The sequence below is a fragment of the Sceloporus undulatus genome, chromosome 11, assembly GCF_019175285.1.
Source record: "Sceloporus undulatus isolate JIND9_A2432 ecotype Alabama chromosome 11, SceUnd_v1.1, whole genome shotgun sequence".
Lineage (NCBI taxonomy): Eukaryota > Metazoa > Chordata > Lepidosauria > Squamata > Phrynosomatidae > Sceloporus > Sceloporus undulatus.
In genome coordinates this window covers 9,665,909-9,691,370 of record NC_056532.1, presented here as the reverse complement: position 1 = coordinate 9,691,370, position 25,462 = coordinate 9,665,909, and the positions used below count along the sequence as shown (strand labels likewise).

Genomic DNA, 25,462 nt, shown 5'->3' with positions numbered 1-25,462 from the left:
CCGTCCCTCTTCTTTTTCCTCCTCCTCCTTCTCCTCCTCCTCCTTTTTCTCCATCATGGAGCTGAGGGAGGTGGGCAGTCTGCCTTTGGCCCCCGGGATCCGGGCTAAATTAACCGCCGCCGGCTTCCAAACGTCCGGGGACCTTTCAGAAGTCGGTCCTTGCCAGCTCAGCAAAGGTAGCCGCCATTTTAGGCACCAAGGCTGAGGCAATAGGGAAACGGTTTTTCCCGCCAAAACTTTTTACCTCAGCTTTTCCACATCGAGGCCTATTTTCACTTTCAAAACCTTTTTATTGCACTAATAATAATAGCCATGTGTGACTTTGAGTCTTTAATGATTTATTGTGTGGTTTTATTGGCAAGATCCTTTCAGATGGCTTTTTTGGCCATGGCCATCCCCTGAGGCTGAGAGAGTGTGACTTTGCCTCAGAATCTGAACCAGGATTCGAACCCTAGACCCCAGAATCGTAGTCCAAACGCTCAAACCACTGCACCACGCTGATTAGGTGGCAACAATAATAATGAGAGGGAACGTGGTGTAATGGCTTGAGCCTTGGAATATATGACTCTGGGAGCCTGGCTCCTTGGCAGCCTTTTCACTGCCATGGCTCCATGCTATGGAATTCTGGGAATTGTAATTGGTTGTGGCAGGTGCCACAACCAACTACAATTCTCAGAATTCCATAGTATGGAGCCATGGCAGTGAAAAGGGGGACTTACTAAAACAACTGACAGCACTTGCCCATAGAGAAACCATACTTGCCCATAGGGAATCATTGGGGTGTACTTGCCCATAGGAAGTATCCCCCAATTTTTCCCTATGGGCAAGTGTTCCCCAGTTATTCCCTATGGGCAGATATTCTCTTATATTTCCCTATGGGCAAGTATGGTTTCTCTATGGGCAAGCATTCTTCAATGTTTCCCTATGGCCAAGTATTCCCCATGATTCCCTATGGACATTTATTCCCCAATGTTTCCCTATGGGCAAGTATGGTTTCTCTATGGGCAAGCATTCCCCAATGTTTCCCTATGGACATTTATTCTACAATGTTTCCCTATGGACATTTATTCCCCAATGTTTCCCTATGGGCAAGTATGGTTTCTGTATGGGCAAGCATTTCCTAATGTTTCCCTATGGGCATTTATTCCCCACTGTTTCCCTATGGGCAAATATTCCCCAATGTTTCTCTATGGGCAAATATTCCCCAATGATTCCCTATGGGCAAGCATTCCCAAATGTTTCCCTATGGGCAAGTATAGTTTCTGTATAGGTAAGCACTGTCATTTGTTTTAGTATGTCCCGTGAAAAGGGTGCCAAACTGAGTTACTTCTGCAGTGTGGATGCAGCCTGAGTCTTGAGTTTTAGTGGGACCTAATTGTATAGGATTTCACTGGTATTTATTGCCTAACCACTAGGTGTCACTGTAATATTATACTTCATTAAACTTGATTTTCATTTCATTACTATCTTATCTTTAGTTAGTGGCTTGCTGTCTATGTGCCTTGAGGTCACTTGTCAAATTGATGGCAAGCTCATGAATTTTCTAGGGCTTTCGAAGAATACTCAGAGGTGGCTTTGCCAGTTCCTTCTTCTGAAATATAGCCTCTACAGCACCCTGGTATTCGTTGGCGATCTCCCATCCAAGTACTAACCAAAGCTGACCTTGCTTCGTTTCGAACATTGGACAGAATCTGGTTCTTTTACGGTATTCTGGTCCAAAACACATTGCAGAAATAATCCAGTTTGAGACCTCTTGAGCTGCCCTGGTTCAATGCTAGGGAACTCTGGGAACTTTAGTTTTGCAAGACATTTAGCCTTCTGTGTCAGAGAGCTCTGGTGCCACAATAAACTACATTTCCTTGTTGCTGTTGTTTTAAATACAAACTACTGTACTCTATTTTCATTTCCCAGAAATAGGGATCTCCAAAGAGGAGGCGTTAGAAATTTTGCAAGTGGTGAAACGGGAGCCACACGACGACGGAGCAAAGTCTTCCGGGGAACCCGCGTCTGTCCGGAAATACACAGCGCTCCAACTTTTGGAAGAAGAACAAGTCCAAGGCTTCATCATAACGTTCTGTTCGGCGCTGGATGGCATCCTAGGCGGGGGCATACAGCTGACAAAAATCACGGAGGTCTGCGGAGCGCCGGGTATCGGCAAAACGCAGCTGTGGTAACGAAAGTCAAAGCTGAGACATGAAATATTGGTCCAAAATCCAGTTGCTAGCCTCAAAGTATATATGTTTAACTGTTCCTGTATTTGTTTCTATTCCTTCTGACGGATATATTCAATTTAATAATGTCTTATTCTACTAAACCGATCGTCCCTTTTTCTCCCCATTGTTTTGTCAGGCAGGTATGTAAAACTGACCATTCTTTTATTTATTTCGTGTTTCATCTCTTAATAAACAGGTCAGTTTATCTATTTCCATAAAGTCATATAATAATTTGATTAACCGTTCTTTTACGGTTGGTTCTTCTTTACTCTGGGACTTCAGGTCCCAGAATTCTTGATTGTGGGCCAAGTTGGCTGGGGCTTCTGGGAGCTGAAGTCCAAAACGCTTGGAGGACCAAGGTTGACCATAGACCATCTTATGACCATGGCAATGACTTATTCCATGTTGCAGAAATGTGTAAATGTTGTTTCATGACTCCTGCACCCTTTTAGAGAAGACATACATACAGACATATAATATATACATGCATACATAAATTTTTCTCCTGAGATTAGCCAGGATCTGTTTTTTGAATATCTCTCTCCTTGTGACTCTCTCTGTGTCTCCTTTTGCAGCATGCAGTTGGCGGTGGATGTACAGATTCCCGAGTGCTTTGGAGGGCTTGCTGGAGAAGCTGTTTTCATAGACACCGAAGGGAGCTTTATGGTAGACCGAGTAGCTGATATGGCAGCGGCCTGTGTTCAGCATTGCCGGCTTATTGCAGAAAGGCATCCAGATGAAGGTTTGTGGTCGAACATAAGTTCATCTGTCTAGAACAGTAGCCCTCAAACCATTAAGAGATTTTGGACTTTGGCTCCCAGAATACCATACTATTGACCAACATGGCTGAGGCTTCTGGGAGCTGAAGTCCAAAATCTCTTAAAGGACACAGTTTGGAGACCACTGGTCTAGAACATAAGAAGTTGCCCTGTATCAGGTCAGACTATTTGCCCATCTGTTAATTTATTTTAAGTGTTTTTAAACTTATTCTTCGACCAGAAGGGCCCCCAGAGCTGTTTGCACTTCAAACAAGGGGGTGGCTGTCTTCCCATATTATTTTTAAGACATGCCTCACAAAGAATAGGGGGTGGAGAGGACAAAAGAAGAACAAATAAAGCTTGGACACCAACGTGTAGTTTGATAATGTTCTTAAGAGGACCATTTGTACGATGCATAGTGCATCTAGCCCACCATTATCTCCTGGAACTGTCAGCAGTCCTGGAACTGACTAGGGAAAAGATGGAATGATATGTGCCCATGGATTTTGCCTCCTCTTTTTCTTTCAGACCATCAACCAGCCTTGGAGACCTTCTCCCTTGAAAATATCCTTTCCCATATCTATTACTTCCGTTGCCATGACTATGTGGAACTGCTTGCGCTGGTCTATCTGCTGCCGGACTTCCTCTCTGAGCACCCAAAGGTAGGAGGCCAAGAAATGTCTTGTGTGTGAGAGAGAAGACAGTGGAGATTTGCTTGCTGTCCTGAGGTAGATGTGACATTTGTAGATCAGAGTGGTATTGAGAGCTTGGCTATACTGAGCCCAACCATTGCACATGGGTTTTTGTAGCATTTTTATCCAGTGCATCAGCAAAAAAGTCCTTGCGTACTTGTTAGCTGCCTTCGAGTCGACTTAAGCTCATGGCAATCTTGTGAAGGAGACCTCTCCAAGACCTCCCATCCTCTACCTCTTTGTTCAGGTACACTCTTAGGTAAGGATTGTGTTCCTGCTATCAATCTTCTCTGAAGTCTTACAGCAGAACAAATAAGACCCTGCCTCATATTTTCTCAGGCTAGGTGTTGTGTGAGCTACATCATGAATCAATAAATCTTACTTAAACAAAAAGCATGAAAGGTTTTCCCTAGGCTGTATGTTTTTAGACAGCTTGACACGTCCCTTTATACAGTATCAATAGCTTGCACAGTCTAATTGTTGCTGGCTAGTTCAAGCTTAAGTATTTGAAGGGGTGTCACACTGAGGATGGATCGAGCTTGTTTGCTGCTGCTCCAGAGAGTAGGACATAGAGCAATGGATGCAAGCTCCAGGAAAAGAGATTCCACCTCAATATTAGGAGGAACTTCCTGACAGTAAGAGCTGTTCGACAGTGGAATGCACTTCCTCGGAAAGTGATAGAGTCTCCTTCTTTGGAGGTCTTTAAACAGAGGCTGGATGGCCATCTGTCAGGGATGCTTTGATTGAGACTTCCTGCATGGCTAGTCCTTGAGGTCTCTTCTAACTCTGAGTCTAAGGTCACCCTGCAAAGACTAGTCCAACTTTTTTGATATCCTTGCTCGAACACTACCCATCCCAGAAACTGCTGCATTTCCCCACCTTCTCCATTAAATCATGTGAGCAACAGTGGAATGCCTATGCTATCTGGCCCTGTTTCCTGTAGTCCTGTATCTGCGCTTTAGAGAGGAGATAAGCTTGGAATGCCCTCTCTTCTTGGCCAGAGCAGTGGCTATAAAAGGACGTGTCTGCCCTTGCGTTATTGACGGTGCGCATCAGTGGAAAATAGCTCAGGGGCTGAAATGTGTCAAGCCTGCAGCACGTGCCACTTTTGGGCAACTGTGAAGCCGTTCCTGCATCCTGGGAGAAGTGGCGTTCGAACGTACCAAAAGTGTCAGCAGTTATGAACAAGGGATGCCTTTCACACTTTCTCTTTTTGCTTCTTCTTCTTTTCTGCAGGAAATTCTCCTTCACAGAAGGACTTGTGTGAGAGAGGGAGGGAGATTTCTAAAGCCGCCTTTTAAAACCCGTTGCTTTGAAACTGTTCCAGGAATCCTGCTGGTCCTTTGAAAACTTATCAGGGCTCTTTAATTAGAAAAGACCAGGGATGGCCCAGAAGGTTCCACAAAGGGTAGCATACCCTCTAATGCTTATAATTTCCCATGTATTGTTCAATGTAGGAGACTTCGGATGTGTTCTGGGGCCCGGTTTCTGACCCCAGTGTCAGGGTATGTGTCCCATAATCTTTTTCAGTACATGGCCATCCCTGAATGCCATGCAAGGAAAGCAAATTATAGATTTACAGTGGATCCTTGTTATACGCTGGGGTTTGGTTCCAAGATCCCCCGTGTATAACAAAATCCGTGTATGCTCAAGTGTCATTAAGTATAATGACATAGCAAAATGGTGTCCCTAATAAAAAATGGAACATCAAGGTAAATTTATACTTTTTTGAAACGTTTTCAAACCGTGTATGCTTAAATCCGTGTATAAAAAATCCGTGTATAAGAAGGGCCGACTGTATTAGATTTTTACTACCCGAGAGAGGGGTAGAGAGATGTCCAGTGTTTCTTATGTGCCACAATAGCTTGATCACCTTCAGGTACTATATGCCCCTTGACCGATACAGAAAGGAAGCTATGGCAAACTATGCTCGCTTGGAAAACCAAATTTGCCAGGCAATGGAAAGGGTGTAGGCAACCACAAGATTTGCTTGTGACAAGTGAATAATTTTTGCAGCATGGGTCGCCGCAGCCGAGGGATTTTAATATATCATAATTAAGCGCAGTGATAGAAATGAGCCTTGGGCATCCTCGCTGACTTCCTTCTGAATTATGGATGAAATGGTTAGGCAAAGCAAACACCTAGAGGGCGGATGAGAAGGAAGGCTTCCTAGCACAGAAGGGGTGCTGCTGTGTACGTTTTCATCATTGCTTTTGTGAGTTCGCTACACAAATTGGGAGGGAGGCATTCTTCTGTCTGCCACTGGACACACTATCCTGGAAATTGTGGGTTTCATTTGAAGGAAAGGTTTTTTCTGCTCTTAAGACAGTGGAGAGATAGGTGTATCAGCTATCGGAAACTTAAATTTCAGCCACTTCCAAGTCAGGAACCTCGAAGTCTGGAGGATAACTTTAGAGGATATTTGCCATTGCTTTCCTTTAAAGTTAAGAGAGTGTGACTTCCCTAAGGTCACCCATTGGGTTTCTATGTTAGAACAAGGACCAGCCCTGGTGTCCCTGAATTTTCAACATTCAAAACACTACACTGGCTCTATGATACAGATGTACACCTATAGTAAAGAGTGGGGTGACTTTAAACTAACATATATATTTAAAGCATCCTTGTCCTTTGAAGCTGTCCCATTTGCTTTTGTGAACTGATTTGCAACCATCTGTATTGTGTATCCCGCCATTAGGTACGGTTGGTGGTGATTGATGGAATTGCCTTTCCTTTCCGACATGACATCGAGGATCTCTCTCTGCGAACGCGGCTTTTGAACGGACTGGCTCAGCAGCTGATCACTATTGCAAATGATCACACATTGGCTGTGAGTTTTGGGGGGGTTTGCTTGGTTTGGTTTGGTTTGCAAAGATTCAGAAGCAGAGGAGTAGCGCAAGAACTTGAAGTCTGAAGGGTAACTTCAGATGATATTTGCCATTGCTTTCCTCAGATGCTCTTAGACCCATTTTTAAAAAATGGGGCAGGTGAATGGTTTTGCCCTCAACTGGCCAATATGTGTTCATACCAGAATGGTTTGCTTCCCCTAAACCAATGGTTCTCAACCTTCCTAATGCCGTGACCTTTTAATACAGTTCCTCATGTTGTGGTGACCTCCAGTCATAAAATTATTCCTAAGACCATCGGAAATATGTGTTTTCCAATGGTCTTAGGTGACTCCTGTGAAAGGGATTTTCGACCCCCAAAGGGGTGACGACCCACAGGTTGAGAACCGCTGCCCTAAACCTTCAGAGCTCCCCAAAATATAGGATAAAAGAGAAAAGGGCTCAAAACTGGTCAAACTGATGGCCAGAAGTGATATCACTTTGGGTGCCCCAAAACACATCAGTGCAATTGGTGGGCACATGCTAGAAAAAATGGCACTCATCTTCTGGGCAGTTGCCCACCTTTTCCAAATGGTGTAAACCTCATTAAATTTGATATAAGAAACAAGTCAGAATTCTTATCTCCATGGACCTTTTTTGCTCCTTTCTTTTCACTCTGCATTTTATGAATGCCTGTCCTTTGTCAGTTACAACAAGCAGACACCACTGCCGATGTCAAAGCACAAAAATGGATTTGTGGGAGGATATTCCTCCCCTCTGGCGAACACCCACACATTTTTAAACCTTAAGAGCTTCCTGCGTTCAGCTGATCCAACGGGTCATCAAGAGAAAAGCCACTTTTCTGGAGGAGGCCTGTGTGGAAGACTTGCTGGCAGATCTTTTGTTCTGGGAGGTATTGCAGAAGCTGCTAGCCTTGGCTGGCATCACACCAGCGGAGGGCACACTTGAGCCACAACTATTTATAGGTGGCCTTTTAAAAAAAAATCCTACCATGCAAACAAGGATTGTACAGGAATGAAGCTTACGCAAGTCCTGGAATGTTCTTGTCTGTCACTGTCTCTCTCTCCTGTTTCCAGGTAACTCGGCACCTTTTGAAGCTGCAATTCTGCAGGCATGCTGGGATTTCTCTTCTACTGCCATGCTGCTAAAAATAAATCTCCATGGGTTTTTGACTGGGATGGTGATAGTGGGAGAACACAGCTAGGGAAGGAGCCTACAGAATCCCACCAAAACGTCTTGTGTAATGCAGAAACCATATACCAAACATTAGTCAAGCAAGTTTCCCATCGTGCCAATAAGCAGGCTGTGAGGGCAATTTCCCCCCTTGCTTATAGAATCATAGAGTTGGAAGAGACCACAAGGGCCATCCAGTCCTACCCCATTCTGCCATGCAGGGAATCCAAATCAAAGCATCCCTGACAGATGGCCATCCAGCCTCTGCTTAAAGACCTCCAAGGAAGGAGACTCCACTACACTCCGAGGAAGTGTGTTCCACTGTCAAACAGCCCTTACTGTCAGGAAGTTCCTCCTAATGTTGAGGTGGAATCTCTTTTCCTTTTTATCACTTTTTAGTGATAAATCATGTTCAAAGGCATGGTGGTTCTGATCCTGAAAGTCACTGGTAGCCACTGGTCACATCCATCCTCAAGGAATTTGTCCAAATCCTTTTTAAAACCATTTAATCTAGCAGCTATGATGGCATCTTGCGGAAGCAAATAACACAGTTGAATTCTATGGTGTTTGAAGAAATACTTCCCTTTGTCTGCCCAGAATCACCTCCCATTCAGCTTCAATGGATTATTCAGTTGGGTTTGAGTTTTATAATAGAGGAGAGAGAAAAATAACCCATACCATAGATAATTTTATCAACCACTTATCTTTTTTATATATACATTTTACAAATTGCAAACCTTGTGACGTTGCTTTTTAGGGGAGTTGCTGTAACCCCAATTGTTTTGTTTATTTTTTCTTATGCGATGAAACTGTTCATGTCTTGCGACACTGAATCTCAGAATCATAGAGCTGGAAGAGACCACAAGGGCCATCCGGTTCAACCCCACTCTGCTGCATAGGAATACATATTCAAAGCACTCCCAGCAAATGGCTATCCAGCCTCTGTTTAAAAGCCTCCGAAGAAGAAGAGTCCACTGCTCTCCAAAGCAGCATATTGACGTATTCCAGCAGCTTAATGTGTGACTTGCACCATTCATTGCACCAGGCTTTATCATTTTTGCATAAGCTGTCTGTGTATGGCAGGTAGAAGGACTCCATAAAGAATATTTACAATATTAAACAGGACCCTAAGGACATCCAGTAAAGGAAGAGCAGGATCTACTCATAGTTCTCTCTGTGATTTGTTGTTATCACATTTCAGTCTCCTGAGTATTCAAGAAAAAGAGCATGTTGCACTCTTGTACCCACTTGCTTGGGCAAGATATAGAGTCAGACAAGTTACTTTTTTGCGTATGACTTTGGTTCCCCTAGCCAGCATGACCATGGGCAAGGAAGGCAGTTTTGTCCATCTGTATCCTGTATTTCATGCAGATTTCTTGCCTCATTTCTTTCAGGTAGTGCTGACCAATCAAATGACAACAAGAATTGGACAAAGCCATGCTTCATTGGTGCCTGCCTTAGGTAAGTGTGCAGACTGTAACTTATTTTAAAACCTTTCACTGTACTCCGTAGTTTGTTTTTTAAATAAAGGGCTCTCTCATACAAATCAATACTTACTCCCTGCCCTCAGACATACATACATTGTAGAAGTCACAAGACATAAAGGTAGAGATGGGAGAGGGAGGAGGGATCATAGAGGAAGAGGAGGATTTCATTTCCCAGATACATGGAACGTACCTTTTCTGGGTCTGCTTGTTCTTCAGTTTGCACTGTGTCTGGTCTCCATCTGGAAGCGCATGCTGTCTTTTAGAGAAAACAATGTTAGGGAGAGATAAAATGCCTGTAAGCAGTGCTCCTTAGATGTTCGTGCTTACCTCTGGCCTTTCAGATTCTTAGTAACGTTTTAGAATTTGACTCTAAAACGTAAGGAGCTGGAAAATTGGACTGAACCTGGCCATCGCGAGTTACGTTCACAGTCAGATAGACACTTGGAAAAGTCAAGAATCAGGATATTTCTAAGTAAAGAGACATCCCAGACTGTTTTCTTGACCGAGAAAATTGAATTTTGGAGTTGGGGATTCATGGAAGTTAGCTCCAGAGCAGATAAAAGTACAAACCAACCTTTTATAAAGAAAAGCTAGATATGAAGTCGAAGGCTTTCGTGGTTGGCATCCATAGTTTTTTGTGGGTTTTTCAGGCTACATGGCCATTTCTAGAAGAGTTTATTCATGATGTTTCTAGAGAAACATTCCCTGGTTACCTGCAGGCTGAAACCCTGCCATAGGATTTAATGTAGAACAGTATTCTTAACGAAATATGTTTAAACTCGATCACCAGTTTTTAGACTAGTCCAGCAGCCAAAACCATGTACCTGAGTGACATACCGACCGGAACCTCTGACTTGCTCTTAACCATCACCGTTCTGTTCCTTAAAGACAGCCTTACGGATCTTGGACAGTTGCCACGTTCTTCGTTTTCTAATCCGTGACATGGTTAGTGCCAGGAAAATCTGTTCTATTGACTGCGGCATGTGTTTTCAGTTGACACAATCATCTCCATCCGCTGCCAGATTTCCCTAGCGATCTTCCAAAGGACCCCTCCACACTGGTTTAGAACAGATCATAATTCATTTTTCAGGTGGGGAAAGGATCTGACTGGAAGCAGCTTTTTACTGACAACTGAACAGTTGGCATCAAGAAAAAGGTTCTTGCAATTAGAAGCAAGCAGGCCTTTGGTGTCTGTGAATGGCATAACAATTCCCTTGACTATTGGGGCTGGGGGAGCCATTAAAAAAAGCCACTGTGTTCTTAATGTGCGCAGCTCGGCTGTTCATCCGCTTGGCAGAGATGTAAGATAAATTGAACAAAATAAAAAGCATGTCCTTGGAGGACGTTGGATCTGAAGTGTGCATGCAGATAAGGACCTTGCTTTCAAACGCTGACCTTTTGTCTTCGGTGCCGCCTTCCCCTCCGCTGTGTACATGGTTTTTGGCAGACAATCAGACTACAAAGCAAATTAAAGCTAATAGATTTAAGGGTCGGCAACTGGCAGTCCACTGGCCAGTCCCTACTCCCCGAGGGGTGCCATCTGGTCCCTTAGCTGCCAATCTCTTCCCTTCATGTTCTTCAAGCAGCCTGAGGGAAGGAGGAACAGACTTGAGTGAGAAAGTGAAGGATTATTTTGGCTGCTGTGTTCATGGCACTCTCTGTGTCTTTCCCTTTTTCCCTCTCCATTGAGGGCAGAAGTGGGCAATTGCATAGGGTTCTGGGGCAGGATTTCTCCCCCTGGACCCTTTCCTGAAAGCCACACCTCAACCCCTTGTCATAGAGAATGACTGCAGTGTAAATGGAGGTATTCAGAGGTGGTGGTGGGGTTCTAGGTTGGGATGCGTTTACACATTTGAGGGGGTTTCTGCAAGGCTTTCAGGCAAATAGTGCATGAAAATTGTGTTTCGTTTTTTAAGAGGAAGGATTTTGTGTATTTGTGGAGGACTTCAGGGACCGCAGTCGAAGGGGCACATGCAGCCCACTGGCCACACTTTACACATCTCTGTCTAATGAATCTGGGTAGTAGAACACAGAGATTGGGATGCAGGAGACAGTTATCCTCTTGCCAAGGCACTCTGATCCGGAATTGTAGAATCAAAGAGTTGGAAGAGACCCCAAGGGCCATCCAGTCCAACCCCATTCTGCCATGCAGGAACTCTCAATCAAAGCATCCCCAGAAGATGGCCATCCAACCTCTGTTTAAAGACTTCCAAGGAGGGAGGCTCCACCAGACTCCAAGAGAGCATCTTCCACTTTCAAACAGCTCTTACTGTCAGGAAGTTCCTCCTAATGTTGAAGTGGAATCTCTTTTCCCGTAGCTTACATCCATTGCTCCGTGTCCTATTCTCTGGAGCAGCAGAAAACAAGCTTGCCCCCTCCTCAACATGACATCCCTTCAAATATTTAAACAGGGCTATCATATCACCTCTTAATGTTCTCTTCTCCAGAACTGTTATTACCTCTTCATATTCCACCTCCAGCACCATAGTTAGGTTCAGGATCGGGTGATGTCCTTCCTCTGTGTCCTCTTGCTTCCTCCCAGAATCATCGAAAACCTGTCCTGGGTGTAAAAACCATTGTAGAGGACTGAGAAACTGGGAAAGGGGGCTTCATTGAGAAGCAAGGGGAAAAGAAAGTCCTGATTCTACTGGCACTATAGATGATGAAGTAAGCCACAAAGTTATTTAGCATGGAATATAGCCTTCCATCTCCAATCAGGAAAACGGGATTTCTGTCTCTCTGGCTCAGTGGAGAATTCTCTGATTGGGAAGACGAAGAAGATTGCCGTAACACCCATTACCATCAAGCTGAGGCAGGGAAGCATGTGACCGCTGTGATAAAGATAGAAAATATAGATACAGATATATACTTACACCTCCCCCACTCCTGTCTGCCTCCAGTTCTTCTTCCCTGCTTCGTCTGGTTTAGGATTTTCCTCTCCCTGTGGTCCAGTATGCTGCAAAAGACCTACATACATCTTAAAGGTGATGAAGATTGGGGGCTTTTCCACTGCGGAGTAGCACCTTTCTTTCCTGTGTGCGCTCTTTTGTTGGTTTTGGTTCATGGTTTTCACAGCTTTCCCTGACACCCGCTTCACTTGTGGGCATTTTCCACTGCACTGCTTTTGCATTTGCCACCTTGAGAGGATTTTTATTCCTTCATCCACTACCCCTAAATATACCACACTGGCCCACCCTCCTCCTTTCTCAGAAGAGGCAACATAGGTACGCAAAAACCTGTCAGCTCCCAGCAATGTGTCAATTTCACCATCTGCGAAAGCACACTTGGAGAAGACAGTACCCGCATGTACTGAACACTGTTATGAGCAATAGCCATTTAAAGCACACCTCTCTAGTCAGAGACCAAAATCACAGAGAAAATGCCAAGCAGAGGAAGCTAGGAGAGATTGGATCTCTTCCATGACACCGTAGGTAAGTGTGAGGTAGGGACCATTATGGAGTTCCCAACTAGGTAAGATTGACTTACCTCAATATGCCTTTAAAGCACCAGTTAGGAAAGTTAATTTGTCTGAATCCTCTGTTCTCCATCCGTGAAATGGGAGTAACAGTACCACTCATCCTCCTCTGTGGCATTGTGTTTATTAATACTGTATATACGTGACTAAACATCGACCTTATGGCCTGTTACAGACTTCCAAAATAAAGCTGCTTCGGGTCTCTTTGGAGGTATGCTATTTAAATGATGCATGGGTCCTAAGAGTCTGGAGTTCTCACCAAAGCCACACTCCATTTCTAAGCACTGGAGGGCAGCTTTTGGTGCAGCTTCCGGATTCTTAGGATGCATGCATCATTTAAATAGCATACCTCCAAAGAGACCTGAAGCAGCTTTATTTTGGCAGTCTGTAACAGGCCTATGTATAAGTCGAGGGCAGCTTTTGGGAGCAAAATTATAGATTTTGATGTGACCAATGGATAAGTCAAGGGTAAAACTTAGGGGCATCTAACAAAGGATCTAAAATCAAAGGAAAACGATGCCAAACAAATTTTGGCAGACATAACTATTTGTGCCCATCCTAAAGACTGGATGGATGAGAGAGAAGAGGGGATCCATGCTTCTTTTTGGTGCTCCCAGGATGGACTAAGCTCTTGCCTTTTAGCACTCTATTCAGAGAAAGAGGATAGCCCTTTTTAATATATGAGTTAAAGTACAGTACTCATTGACCTGTGGATAAATCGACCCAGGTTTTTTGGGTCAATTTTTGGACTAAAATTTCTAGACTTATACATGAGTATGTACAGTAGTTCTGATATTTTAGGTTCGGCTCTTTGGATAAGCGAAGGGGCAGTGATGCTGTACACAAAGAGGAACCTTATTTTACTTTTTATGGGCATTTTTCTCCTTCAAAATTGCTTCGGAATAAGTCATTTTGTTGTAGTAAACATTGCCCCAGCCACCCACTTCCATGCGCGTGCCCAAGAAGCCAGGACTTTTCATCCAGGCTACCTCCTCTCTCCTAGTTGTTACTTCATCTCTGGGCCTCTAATAGTGGCTTCTTCGGATTGTCCCACTTTCCTTAAAAAATGGCATGTTTGGTTTTGTTTGAAAGCCCTTTTAATTATTATCCAGGGGGAGATTGCAAGAATTAAATCTGGGGTTATGTTGTTGAGGAGTCCGACTCCCACAACGCTGACCTCCAAGCTGGCTGATCCTAGAGATATCTTTTACTTGGTATACTTAGCAATGAGGTCAAATATTAATCCCCCGCCAGTTTAATTTAGAAGCAGTGCTTTTTTTGCCAGGAAGGCAGCCCCGCATGCAGGGAAATGTGGTTTGAAATGGAAATGGCTTTCATTTGTATAATTCATACTCTAATCTCGACTTCCAAACGTTAAATCGCATACTGTCACGGTTATGAGAGCTGGCAAAGTGCCCCGGGGGTCTAGACATTTACTTTGGAGGTTTCTTCTCTTGCAGTGAGAGTTCTCCCTTTGCTTTGTATGCGCTAATGAAGAGGCAAGTGGATGGTGCGTCCGCCAGAGGCCTAACAGATACGCCAATTTTGCGATTCTGGAGCTGTCTGGAAACAAAAGTGGGAGCGTCTGACAGCATTTCCTTCAAATGACCGATTTTAAAAACCCAGTCCATTTTCTGACTGCAGAGCAATGGCCAGAATTGATTGGGAGACAGGCTCAATAAATCTGTCTAGAAATTAAATGTCAGAGCCAGACGTGAGCTAAAATAATGAGATTACGTTCCTTCGGAAGCCCTACTAGCTTCTCATGTTTTAAAGAGAGGAGAGGTCCTCTGGCTCTGCCCTTTTTCCCAGTTTGGGAGTCAAGGTGGCTTGTAACTGAACAAACATAATTAAAAATTAACAGACAAAAATGAAAAAGCGATTAACAGACAAAAGTGAAACCTGTTAAAACAAATTAAATCAACAATAACAACAGATGTTTGCAATCTGTTTGGTGCCACCTTCCCCTTGCCGGTCTTCATGTGATGTACCGTACATGTCTTCTGTCTTCATTCAAGATGATGCAGACCCTGATATTCTCATGGTTTTAAATAATTCTAAAAATTCAACTTATGCAAAATAATGTATTTTTTAAAAAACAGAAGGGAGCTTAAACATGTTTGTGATGCTTGTCCCACTTTCCAAGACAGTGAGGAGATCAGAGTTTGTTTTCCTTTGGAAGGAGGGATCACTGGAGGTTAAGCCCTGTCTTGTAAAGGTTTGAACAGTCCAACAGAACAATCCCTGTATTTCCAAATTATATATGTCTAGAGAAAGACTGCAACTGCTGTTTGTTTATTTTGTATCTTGTTTTCCTATAAGTTATGTAGTAAAAACAAGAAGTGATTCTCCAGATGCAAGTTTGGGTTAGAACTGAAGTTGGCATGTTCTGGGGCCCTGAGGAGTGCGCTGTCTCCAATCCATGATAGTTTTGTCTGTGCCCAGAAAGAGGTCTGGTTCTGCCCTATTTCTGCATCACTTTGTAGTATTTTTTAATCATGAAAATTTGCATTTTGATACTCAGCTTTCTGTAGCATGCACACTATGTATGCATCTTTCTCTTACACTGTTTTTTTTAAATGATGTAAGAGCTGTATAGCAAAATTCAGAGCACTCCAGAATGTGAGGGACAACTGTGTTCCAGTTCACCTTATCAGACTGGGAAGTGCAAACTTGGTTTCGGCTCCACATTGAAAGCCTTCGACTCCACAAACTTGGTTAATTTTTAAATGCAAACAAAATCTTTCATCATCTCTAACTCACAGTGTCAGTATATTCCACAGATCAGTAGTGCGACTTAAGGTTTTCAGCCATCTTTTCTTGATCTTTTAAACTATTGCGTTGATCGATACTGAGGAATTAAGGTAACAAACTGTTATTATTTCTTCCTCAGGAGAAAGCTGGGGCCATGCAGCGACCGTACGTTTAATTCTCCATTGGATTAACAACCAGAGGTGAGACACAAAATATGTGAAACAAGCCAACAGACATGCTGTTTGGGATTTATCTGGGCCCTGTGGCCAAGGCCATAACTATGTATGTGATACCAGAGAACTTGGGCAGTGTGTGAGGTATCATTAGAGTTGAACTAGGGCTGTGGACACCTTGGTTCAATGCAAGATTCGGACATTGGGTGACCCTGGTCCAAGCACTCTCAGCATGACCTAACTCACAGGGCTGTTGTAAGGATAAGAATGGAGAGGATTAACATGTGTACCACCTTGTAGGAAATATGGATATGTGTAGCAGATCATAATAAACTCAGTGCCACTTAAGTTAAAAATTCACCACAATTATGACAAGTCAGCAGCATTGCCAAATACAGTTTATATAACCTATCTGTGATCATCAGGGTAGTGCTTTTTCTTGGTCTCTCCACTGTTACAGACCTGTCTGGTGAAGACATGGAAAAGCATTCTCTGGTTGCTCCCAGGCTAAGAAATTTCCTCCCATGGGAGGCTAGGCTGTCTGTCTTTTCTGTCCTTTCATTTCAATCCCAAATTGGTATTTAAATTTATATTACATTACTACACCGGAGGGGATAAAACACATTACCAAATTAAAGTGAAAAACCCTACCCGTGTTTTAGCTTCCCCCTGTTTTGATGTTGTGAGCAAAGGAAAGAGGCGGATGAAATTTGGAAAACCGTACTTCTCATCCACCCACGTGCGGAAAGGGAATGAGTAAGACGAGTAAGATTACAAATGCCGGTCTGCGTGTAGGAAAAACACAAATAATTTCTTTGTTGCTCACTAGCAATAATAGGGAAAGGAGCAAGGAAGCAGAGCTCACAGGGAAGCGCGCCAACCACCAAACAACAGATGTAAAGCCACGAACAGAAATATTGACCCAGGCTCCCAGCAGGAATCCCAAAAGAGATTCCTCTAACACTTGAAGAACATTCAGCATCCCTTAACAGAAAGAGCCAGCCCTTCCTCCCCACTACTAATGCTATATGTGCAGGGCTCAGAAATAGAAATATAACTGTAAGAATGCATGGGTGGGTAAACAAAAGCCAAGCTGTGGCAGGGAAATGGAGGTATGGCAAATAGGAAGAAGATAGCGTTACACTCCTTTCAGTTTAAGCTGCCATTGCCCACACTGCTGAGAAAAGAGAGTGAGAAAGGCCCTAAAATGGCTGAGACAAGGAGGAAAGAGAAGAATAGCTCCATTATTTTTCCTCTTATCCCTCCATTCGTTTTTCTCTCTCCGTGTCCCACTTTGCGGGTCTTCCTTGCCTACATGCACAACCCCACCATGAGAAAGCTCCTCTGCATCCATAGTTTTTTGTGGGATTTTTGGGCTCTGTGGCCATGTCCTAGAAGAGTTTATTCCTGACGTTTCGCCAGCATCTGTGGCTTTGGCATCTTCAGAGAAAGATGCCTCTGCATCCTTTCCTCATTCCTGTCCTCCTTGTTGTCATCCTTCAAGCCACTCACAGGCCACTGAGGGGAAAACCCCAGAGAAAATGGCAGCAGACAGAGAAGGGGAGCTTGGACAAGAACATTGACAGTGCAAATTTAGCCCTCCCTCTCCTTTTTGTTTCTGGGAAATGCTCTCAGAATTAAATTAGACTTGAGCGTCGGAAAGGTACCTGATGTTCTGGATTTATTTTATTCAGTTTAATGCAGCGTCAGTGCCTTGGTTCTGATCTTCGCAACCGGCATGGCATGAATTTTGTCACTGTCATGCTGTTTTCCAGTAGGCTGAGGATTAGCAATTTGTCCATTTCTCTTGGGAGTTTGTGTGTGTGTTGTGTTTGTGTTGCAAAATATTAAAAGTTGTGCCACGTAAAAAAAAAATTGTAGACCATATATAGTAAATGCAAGCTAGACCCATGCAAGAATTATGTGGGGTTAAGTATGGAAGAAAACATATACTGTAGCTACTCAGAAGCAAGGCTTTCAGGAGCCTAGCTGTCTGTTGTGGCAAGGCCAGTAATATCAGGCAGAAGGCTTGGCTTTTAAGGAGTAAAAGTGTTTAGCAGCCCATGTTAGAGTTCAGGGATGTAGCCACACTGCAGAATTGAAGCCGTGTGATACCGCTTCAACTGCTAGGACTCTATCCTACAGAATCCTGGCATTTGTAGTGAGAAAAGGCCATGATAGGGTGCCATATGTCGGAAACGGCTTGAAGGCACACAACAACAACGAAGCACTACAGCTCTCTGTCAGACCAGGTTCAATACCTCACCAGACTACAGATCCCAGGGTTTTGTAGGATAGAGTCGTGGCAGTTTAAGTGGCGTCAAATTGCTTTCATTCTGCAGTGTGGTTGTAAAAGCAAAGCAAGAAAGGGAGGAGAAGTTGGAGGAGGAGAAGGAACAACTGAAAGAGAGAGGCAGTATTGACTTTTTTCCTAACACCAGGAGACCAGATGCAGGTGAGAGACCCCTTTAAAGGCCATAAACTCGCTGTAAGATTTGTTGCTGTAAGTAGTACATTCTCACAGCTCATGCTTCCTTGAGTGTTGTTGTCGATACAAAACCATAACGGTTTTGTTGTTGCTTAAGCCCAGTGCCGGCCTCCCCGACCCCAAAGCACTGGAAATGTGTCACTACGTTATTATCTATTGCTCTGAGAACAGGCCCCCGTTGAGTCGGAGGCCTCTTTAAAACGTGGCTTAGGGTGTCTTAAGATTAAGGCTCCTCTGGAAAGCGCAACCCACCCATTTGAATTTTCTAAGGAATTCCCCGCGCAGCGAACGCAAAGTGGCAATCTTCCTCGGGCGGTAATTACTTGCTTTCTAATAGAACGGCACCGAGGGGAAGGCGAGGGAGCCAAAGCCCTAAAAATAATTAACAGGCATCTTGGCAGGTTATCTCAGAGGAAGGCAAGGATATTTTCCTAGGCAACAGCAAGGGCAAAGGCTCATCCCTCGGCTGTGGGCTTCGGCGGGCAGCCCCTGACCTGGAAGCGCTGGGTAGGAACCGGCGAACGCAGCTGCGCCCTTTAAAATATTAAAACGTTCATGTCCCAGCTCTTGGCTGCACCCAGCTAATAAAAACGAGAGTCGTCAAACAGCGTACAAATTCCAATTAGGAGCTCACAAATGCAGAGCAACAAACTGGTTCCTACGATCTTGTATTTATTTATTGGAGTAACGTGGCACCTTTCCCTCCTCAAGAGTGTAACTCAGGGCAGCAAACAGTAATGAAATCCTCGTAAAAACGAGCCCAGTTGAAATAGAAATATGAAAATTAAAACGCATCAGTACTGCAGAAACAAAAACACTCCCTTAAGCAACACCCAAAGTGGAGTCTAATTGTATTGCCTTGTGAATTTTTATGCATTTCATTTTGTACTTATTGTAACCCGCCTTGATTCCTTCGGAAAAAAGTGGGATATAAATAAATCATATTATTATTATTACCTTTTCCAAGCTGCACCACCGATCACACACTGCAAAGGGGTCTCTAATTTATAATGTATCTATAGGATTAATTTATCAAGTTTTAATGATAGTTTGCTGGGGAGGTTCACTGCCATAGGGACTATGTCTGCGAATTTGTGTTCCGTTTGACTAAAATACATGATACGAAAGAACATATCCTGGACTAGGCGGTCCTTGCGACCCCTTCCAACTCTAATATTCTATAATGATAATGATCTGGTCACAATTTCACTGTTGTGCTTCTCTCCCTGTTCATTGCAATGGACTTTCCTAGGTGGAAAATTTCCCTCTGGTCTGTGACAGTGCCATACAAACTCTGTAAAACATGTCCAAACATGAAATATGAAATGTCACTGAAATGCACCCGTTTTTATTCATTCCAGGGTGGCTATGCTGTACAAGTCACCGAGTCAGAAGGAATCGACTGTGCCGTTTTCTGTTACCGTAAGCATGATTGGGGTTGGGTTCCTATACTTCAAATGCCGTTGCTCCATTTTGGAAGCACGAGGAATGTTCGAAATCAGCCGATGATAGAAACATTCGTGTTGGTCCTATACAAGTGTCGCACCACACCATATTTGTGCCGTTTAGAACAGAAGAGGAGACCCCGCAGCTTATAGGCTGTATCTGTCCTGTATCCCCTCCTTCTCTGGGATGATGGATTGGACAGAACCAGGGGACTTTTGTAACTGGACCCAGCTTCACTGGCTTTTCTTACTTCCTACATAAAAAGGCAAATGAGGAGCAGAGCATCATGCAGCACTTCCAGGCTTACCTTACCTTGCATCCCTCACACTGGGGACTGTCAGAGTTTTGTGTCTTTCTTTCCCCAGCCAACCCCTGCTCCCTCGCCTTTTGGTTTTCTCTCTCAGCAAACTATGATTTACAGCTGCTTGTCTGTTTTCATTTTCCATCTGCTCCACTCTCCAGTTTGTACAGTTCAGCTGCCTCCAGGGGCCAGAGCTTCAGCTGCTTCTCTATTCAGGCGTCGCACCAAACCACAGGCAGCAGGAAACCACATTATGAAACCCTGGCTTTTTTTTTTTACTGCCTTGCAAGCTAATAGCAAACCATGTTTGGCCCATGGTCCATTAACTGGGGTTTGGCATGATGGCTGGGTTGAATTGGGGTGTTCCAACTCAGCCTGTGTCCTGGCATTCTATCTGTCCAAATTTGTACCCTTTTCCTTAGTATAGCAAACCTGGATTTGTAGTTGTCGTCTGCCTTCAAGTCATTTATGACTTATGGCAACCCTAAGGCAAATCCATCAAGGGGTTTTCTTGGCAAAATTTATTCAGAAGAGGTGGAATTCAAAGATATAGCCGTGTTAGTCTGTAGAATCAGTATGTAGAGAGATCTTATAGCACCTTTGAGACTAACTGAAAGAAAGAAATTGGCAGTGTGAGCTTTAGTAGACTTAAGTCTACTTTTTCGGGTGCATTTGAAATACATTCTCTAGAGGGGGTTTGCCTTTGCCTTTCTCAAAGGCTGAGAGCCTTTTCTGGAGCCTGAAACATGCTAGAATAAAAATCTGGAGATAGCAGCACTTCATGGACAGTGTCCCCGGAAGACGGAGCCAAGCAAAAATCAATTTTGCACTGCTCTTCAAATGTCAGGAGCCAAACCTACCACACATTGTGACTGCTTGCCATGTGTGCTTCTGGTTACATGTTACCATAGCATTTCGTATGGGTTTCTAAAGCTGCCTTTTGAGAACTGAGGCCTTTTCCTTAAATGCAAGCAACATTTGATGCTTGGAATAAGAATTGCTGTGCAGCTGCGTTGTTCCCAGTTTTGTATGGGGATGCTCAACCTCAACAATTTGAGGTGGCAGTTTAAAGATCCATAGGATGGTAGTAGTGAACTGAGACCCGACTTGGGAGATCTTGCTTCAGTTCCACACTGAATTGCCAAATTCACTGGATGATTTTGAACCAGTCTCCCTCCTTCTCACCCTGACCTACCTCATGGGCTTGCTAGGATACGATGAGAAAGAGAAGGGCAATGTAAAATGTCTTGAGCTCATTGAATATAAATGTAATGGATAAGACAGGGCCATTAGCTTCTTTCTGTGGCATCATTGCTTGAGGATGCTCTTCAGCAGAACTAGATCTCCAAATGTAGGGTTTTAAAAACCCAGTTGGAGGGACATACAGGTGAGTCACAGCTGGAGCTGTCCGAAACGGTGTATGATTCGGCACACAACTTATCATCCACTTTGTCAGCCAAACAGATCTGAATAGACTTGGGAGCATTGCAGACTTTTAGGTCTTTTATTGAAAGCTGCCTCTCTTGTTTCTTGACAAGCCATGTGAATATATCTCTAGTTTAGGATGGTGTTTTTGTGATCACGCAAAGCAAGTCAGAATGCGAGTGACATGTAGTTTTCAGAGGAATTGCACTTGCTGGTGGAAACGACAGAGTTCAGCCTCTTCTTCGCACCACCTCTAGAGAGAGACGAAAAGGATCGCAGCACACTTTTCCATTTCGTTGAGTAGGAACGTTAAGCTGAAGTACCTCATTCCACCTTCCTAACCTCAGCGGAAATGTTGCCCCAAGAAAACATGTCGCCTTAATCTACCATGTCACAACTTTAATTACACAGATTCTTAACTTGTAATATGGAGATCATAATAGTTGGCCTGGCCTGGCCTTGCCAGGCTCTTGAACAATGAAGCATTATTATTTAACGCCAAACACTTCTTTAAGAAAAACTATTGAATGCTAACCTCTGTTCTGGACATTTCAGGATAAGATGTTGAAGCCGATGGAAATATCCTTCCATTTTGGGCTCAAAATATGCTATGCACCCACTATGTTTCTACATAGTCAGTCTATCTATCTATCTATCTATCTATCTATCTATCTATCTATCTATCTCTGTTTTGATAGGCAGGTTGCCCATGATCTGAGACAGGCGGCGAATCATGCAGCCCTTCAGATAGCGTTAGATTGTTACTCCCAGCATTCTTCAACACTGCCTATACTTGCTAGACCTGTTGGAAGTTGTAGTCCAGCAATATCTGGACACTTTCTGATTCCTATCCCTGAGCTAACATGCCTTTATGCATTGTATTTGACTGATTCTGCATAGACACACACACCACTGCTTTACTCTATAGAAAGTAAGGGTGCTGACAAACAAAGCAGTTTCTAGTGTGAAGTTGAAGGCTTTCATGGCCGGCATGCATAGGTTTTTTTGTGGGGATTTTTGGGCTCTATGGCCATGCTCTAGTCTAGAGGTATATTCCTGACGTTTCGCCAGCATCTGGCATCTTCAGAGAAAGCAGTTTCCCATTGAATTTTCACTATGGCTATGAGTAGGGTAGATCCGTGCTTCTCATCAGATGTGGGGGCAGCCCTGTATTTGTACCCTTTAACTGCAATTGTTTCTGCCTTTCCTGGAAACTCTCCAGAGACCGGCAACCAATGGCTCAGGAACCAGCGTCGGTCCAAGGAGTAGCACTGGGCGAGATGACATCTTTTCCCACTTCAGCTGTGTTCTTCTGCGGAATCAAAAACAACAACTATAGTCCTGTGGCACCTTAAGAACTAACACATTTATTATAGCAAGATGTTTTGTGGAACATGTCCCGCTAGGTGTTACTCTATTTCTATCCCTTCTGTGGCTTCTTCCCAACTGCCACCTTTTCTCTTAGCACAGAAAACCCATTAAGAGCTGCGCAATGGCCTTTGACTGGTGGCGCAAGGAGCCATCTGTCTGGGGGTCTTCTAAAATGGGTTCTGCATGTAGAAAGGGAGCAAAATTGTCCAAATTTGCTCTGAATGGTTTCCCTGGTCATACAATTTTTCAGGCAAGTGAATGCTGAGGGGTGCTGGATGTTTCTTAGCTGTATGAGGCTGAGCATGCTGGACACATATTTTGTTAGAGATGTTCATATTATGCAGACCCATCTCTGTCTCTTTCCCTCTCTTTGTTGTGGGAGCAGTGGATTGTGCTGCTGTCGCTGTGTTAAGCTATGCGTGTCTCTGTCCAGCAATGAGAAGCCAAGCGGCATTGGTATTCTTGTCTTGCAAGGGGTTTGTTTTTCACACTTCATGCTTATATAACAGTGGGAATGTTTTTCCGTACATGCTTGGCTTCGGCAACATGTCTAGGGCGATCTTTAGATATACTCTGAAGGGACATTGCGGCAGCAGTCGAGGCTTACTTTTTTACATTTGCCCTGTCCGTGGACGTAAAGGTTTCACAACTCAAAAATAGTTGAGGCAAATGGACTCCTTTTCACCTTCCTGGCCGCTTTCTGTTGTTTTGTCCTTTGAAAAACAGAAGCGGCGTACCCATATTTTACAGAGCGGTTTGCAACGCACTGTAGTAGCAGCTCTGGCGATCAAAACAAAACCATGTGCTCTTTTTGTCGCAGCGCGAGTTGGTCGTCCGTGTAGGACCCGCTGGCATTTTATAAAAGTCACACTCTTGATAGTAATTCTACCTGATTTTTCACACTCTGCCTGCTTGAAATGTCATCTTTTTCTTCTTCTTCCCAAAACAGCTTTGCAGCTTCCGTGAGCAATTGTTAGCCACCTGCTGTTCACCTTTTTTCAGAGCAGGCTGGACAACAGAATTATTTATATTCTCCTGAGCCTATGGAGAGAAGGCAAGCAAAGACACTTTATCAGCCTCTCCTTTGGCTGTCACCAAGCTGTAGCTAAAGGCTTTCGCTTCAGGCTCAAGCTGGAGGATTGATGGAAAGGAGGACTCCTCTATTGACTACCTAAGAAGCTAAATCATGCAGGTTCTTCCTTTGCCTGAACGGCTTCCATCCCAGCAGTTCCTTATGACAACTTTATACATTCAAAAAGCAGTGCCTGTTTGCTGTTTTTCATCCTCTCTTCCATTTCTTCTTCCATGTTGCGTATTTTAATTTATGGCGACCCAGAATGGTGTACTGGTTTGAGTGTTGGACTATGACTCTTGGCTGTGTGAACCCACTGGATGGCCTTGGTCAAGTCACACTCTCTCAGCCTCAGAGGATGGCAATGGCATACTCCCCTCTGAAGAAACTTGCCAAGAAAACCTCCTCCAGTGCAACTCTGTGGTCAACATCCAACAGACACAGACCATAGAACTGCGCTGGAGGAGCCACAAGGCCTAGTGGAGTGTCCTCCTAGGAATCTCTAGATCTTCCGTGCAACTCTGTGGTCAAAGTCCAACAGACACTACGCATAGAACTGCGGCTGGAGGAGCTACAAAGGTCTAGTAAGTATCCTCTAGGAACACTAAGTCCTCCATGCAACTCGTGGGTCAACATCTGACAGACACTGACCATAGAACTGCGCTGGAGGAGCTACAAAGGCCTAGTAGAGTACCTCTATGGAATCACTAAGTCCTCCAGTGCAACTCTGTGGTCAACACTACCAGACACTGACCATAGAACTGCGCTGAGGAGCGACAAGGACTATAGAGTATCCTCTCTAGGAATCACTAAGTCCTCCAGTGCAACTCTGTGGTCAACGTCCGACAGACCCTGACCATAGAACTGCGCTGGAGGAGCTACAAAGGCCTAGTACAGTATCCTCTCTAGGAACCTCTAGGTCTTTCAGTGCAACTTTTAGTTGAAGTTGACCCTAGAGTTGCAGTGGAGGACCTAGAGATTCCTAGAGAGAACATATTAATCAAATCCGTGAATAATTAAATCCGTAAAATATGGAGGAATGAGTGTGTGTTGCAATAGAAGTAAAGACCACTGAAAGACCTAGAGATTCCTAGAGAGGATACTCTACTAGGCCTTTCTAGCTCCTCCAGCGCAGTTCTATAGAAGTAAAAGTCTAAATGTAGCAGCTGTATTGTTAACTGGGACTGGGCATTTAGAGTATGTAGCATCCTTGTCATATTACAATCAATATAGCAGCAATGGGATACAGTAAGTTCTTTATTCACTACTACTGCTGTTTGACTTACATTACAGTCAGTATGGTAGCAATGCGGACTTGGTCAGAGGTTTTGTTAACCGAAGTGAGCTTGTCATATCTTTTTTCTTCCCAGTCTCACGGATTCAGAGATGTCCAGCATCCACATCCGAATCCAGCCCTGGCGGAAAACGAAGCGAAGCCTCGCAAAAGGCCCCGGGTAGAACAAGTAGGAGGAGAGTGATTTTAAATAATACATTTCAACCATGCTCCCATTTTGAAAGCGTTGGCGCTACGGACGGATGTCAAGGTACTCCAGAGACTTATTTAACTAGGAGAAGAAGGACATTTAATATTAATCTGTGCCGTGGAAATTTTTATCTCCCTCGTTTCCGTGTTGTTGTTCTCTCCCTCTTATTTTCTTTTCAAATAAATGACTGACAATTCCTATCGCTGCAAGAAGTCCTCAGGTTTTCTTTGGATAGTGGGAAAGTGCAATCTAAAAGAGAACGGGAAGAAATATGCTTTTTTGGGTGGCTGTGCTGAATGGGGCGTTC

The 25,462-nt window shown here is 43.9% G+C and overlaps 1 protein-coding gene across 1 annotated transcript; it reads left to right on the top strand.

Annotated features, from left to right (window-relative positions):
* The first annotated feature begins 4 nt into the window (after positions 1–4).
* Positions 5–25,364, top strand: RAD51C (RAD51 paralog C). The gene is made up of 9 exons (XM_042442492.1): positions 5–176; positions 1,912–2,170; positions 2,789–2,955; positions 3,500–3,633; positions 6,359–6,490; positions 9,074–9,140; positions 15,535–15,595; positions 19,418–19,478; positions 25,042–25,364. The coding sequence occupies exons 1-9, from the start codon at positions 56–58 to the stop codon at positions 25,147–25,149; spliced, it is 1,110 nt and encodes a 369-aa protein (XP_042298426.1). The 5' UTR covers positions 5–55; the 3' UTR covers positions 25,150–25,364.
* Positions 25,365–25,462: the final 98 nt, after the last annotated feature.

Coding starts and splice junctions, on each gene's coding strand:
- RAD51C (XM_042442492.1), top strand. CDS start 56: ATGGAGCTGAGGGAGGTGGGCAGTCTGCCTTTGGCCCCCGGGATCCGG. Junction 177..1,911: donor TCCTTGCCAGCTCAGCAAAG/GTAGCCGCCATT, acceptor TTCATTTCCCAG/AAATAGGGATCTCCAAAGAG. Junction 19,479..25,041: donor CTGTGCCGTTTTCTGTTACC/GTAAGCATGATT, acceptor TTTTCTTCCCAG/TCTCACGGATTCAGAGATGT.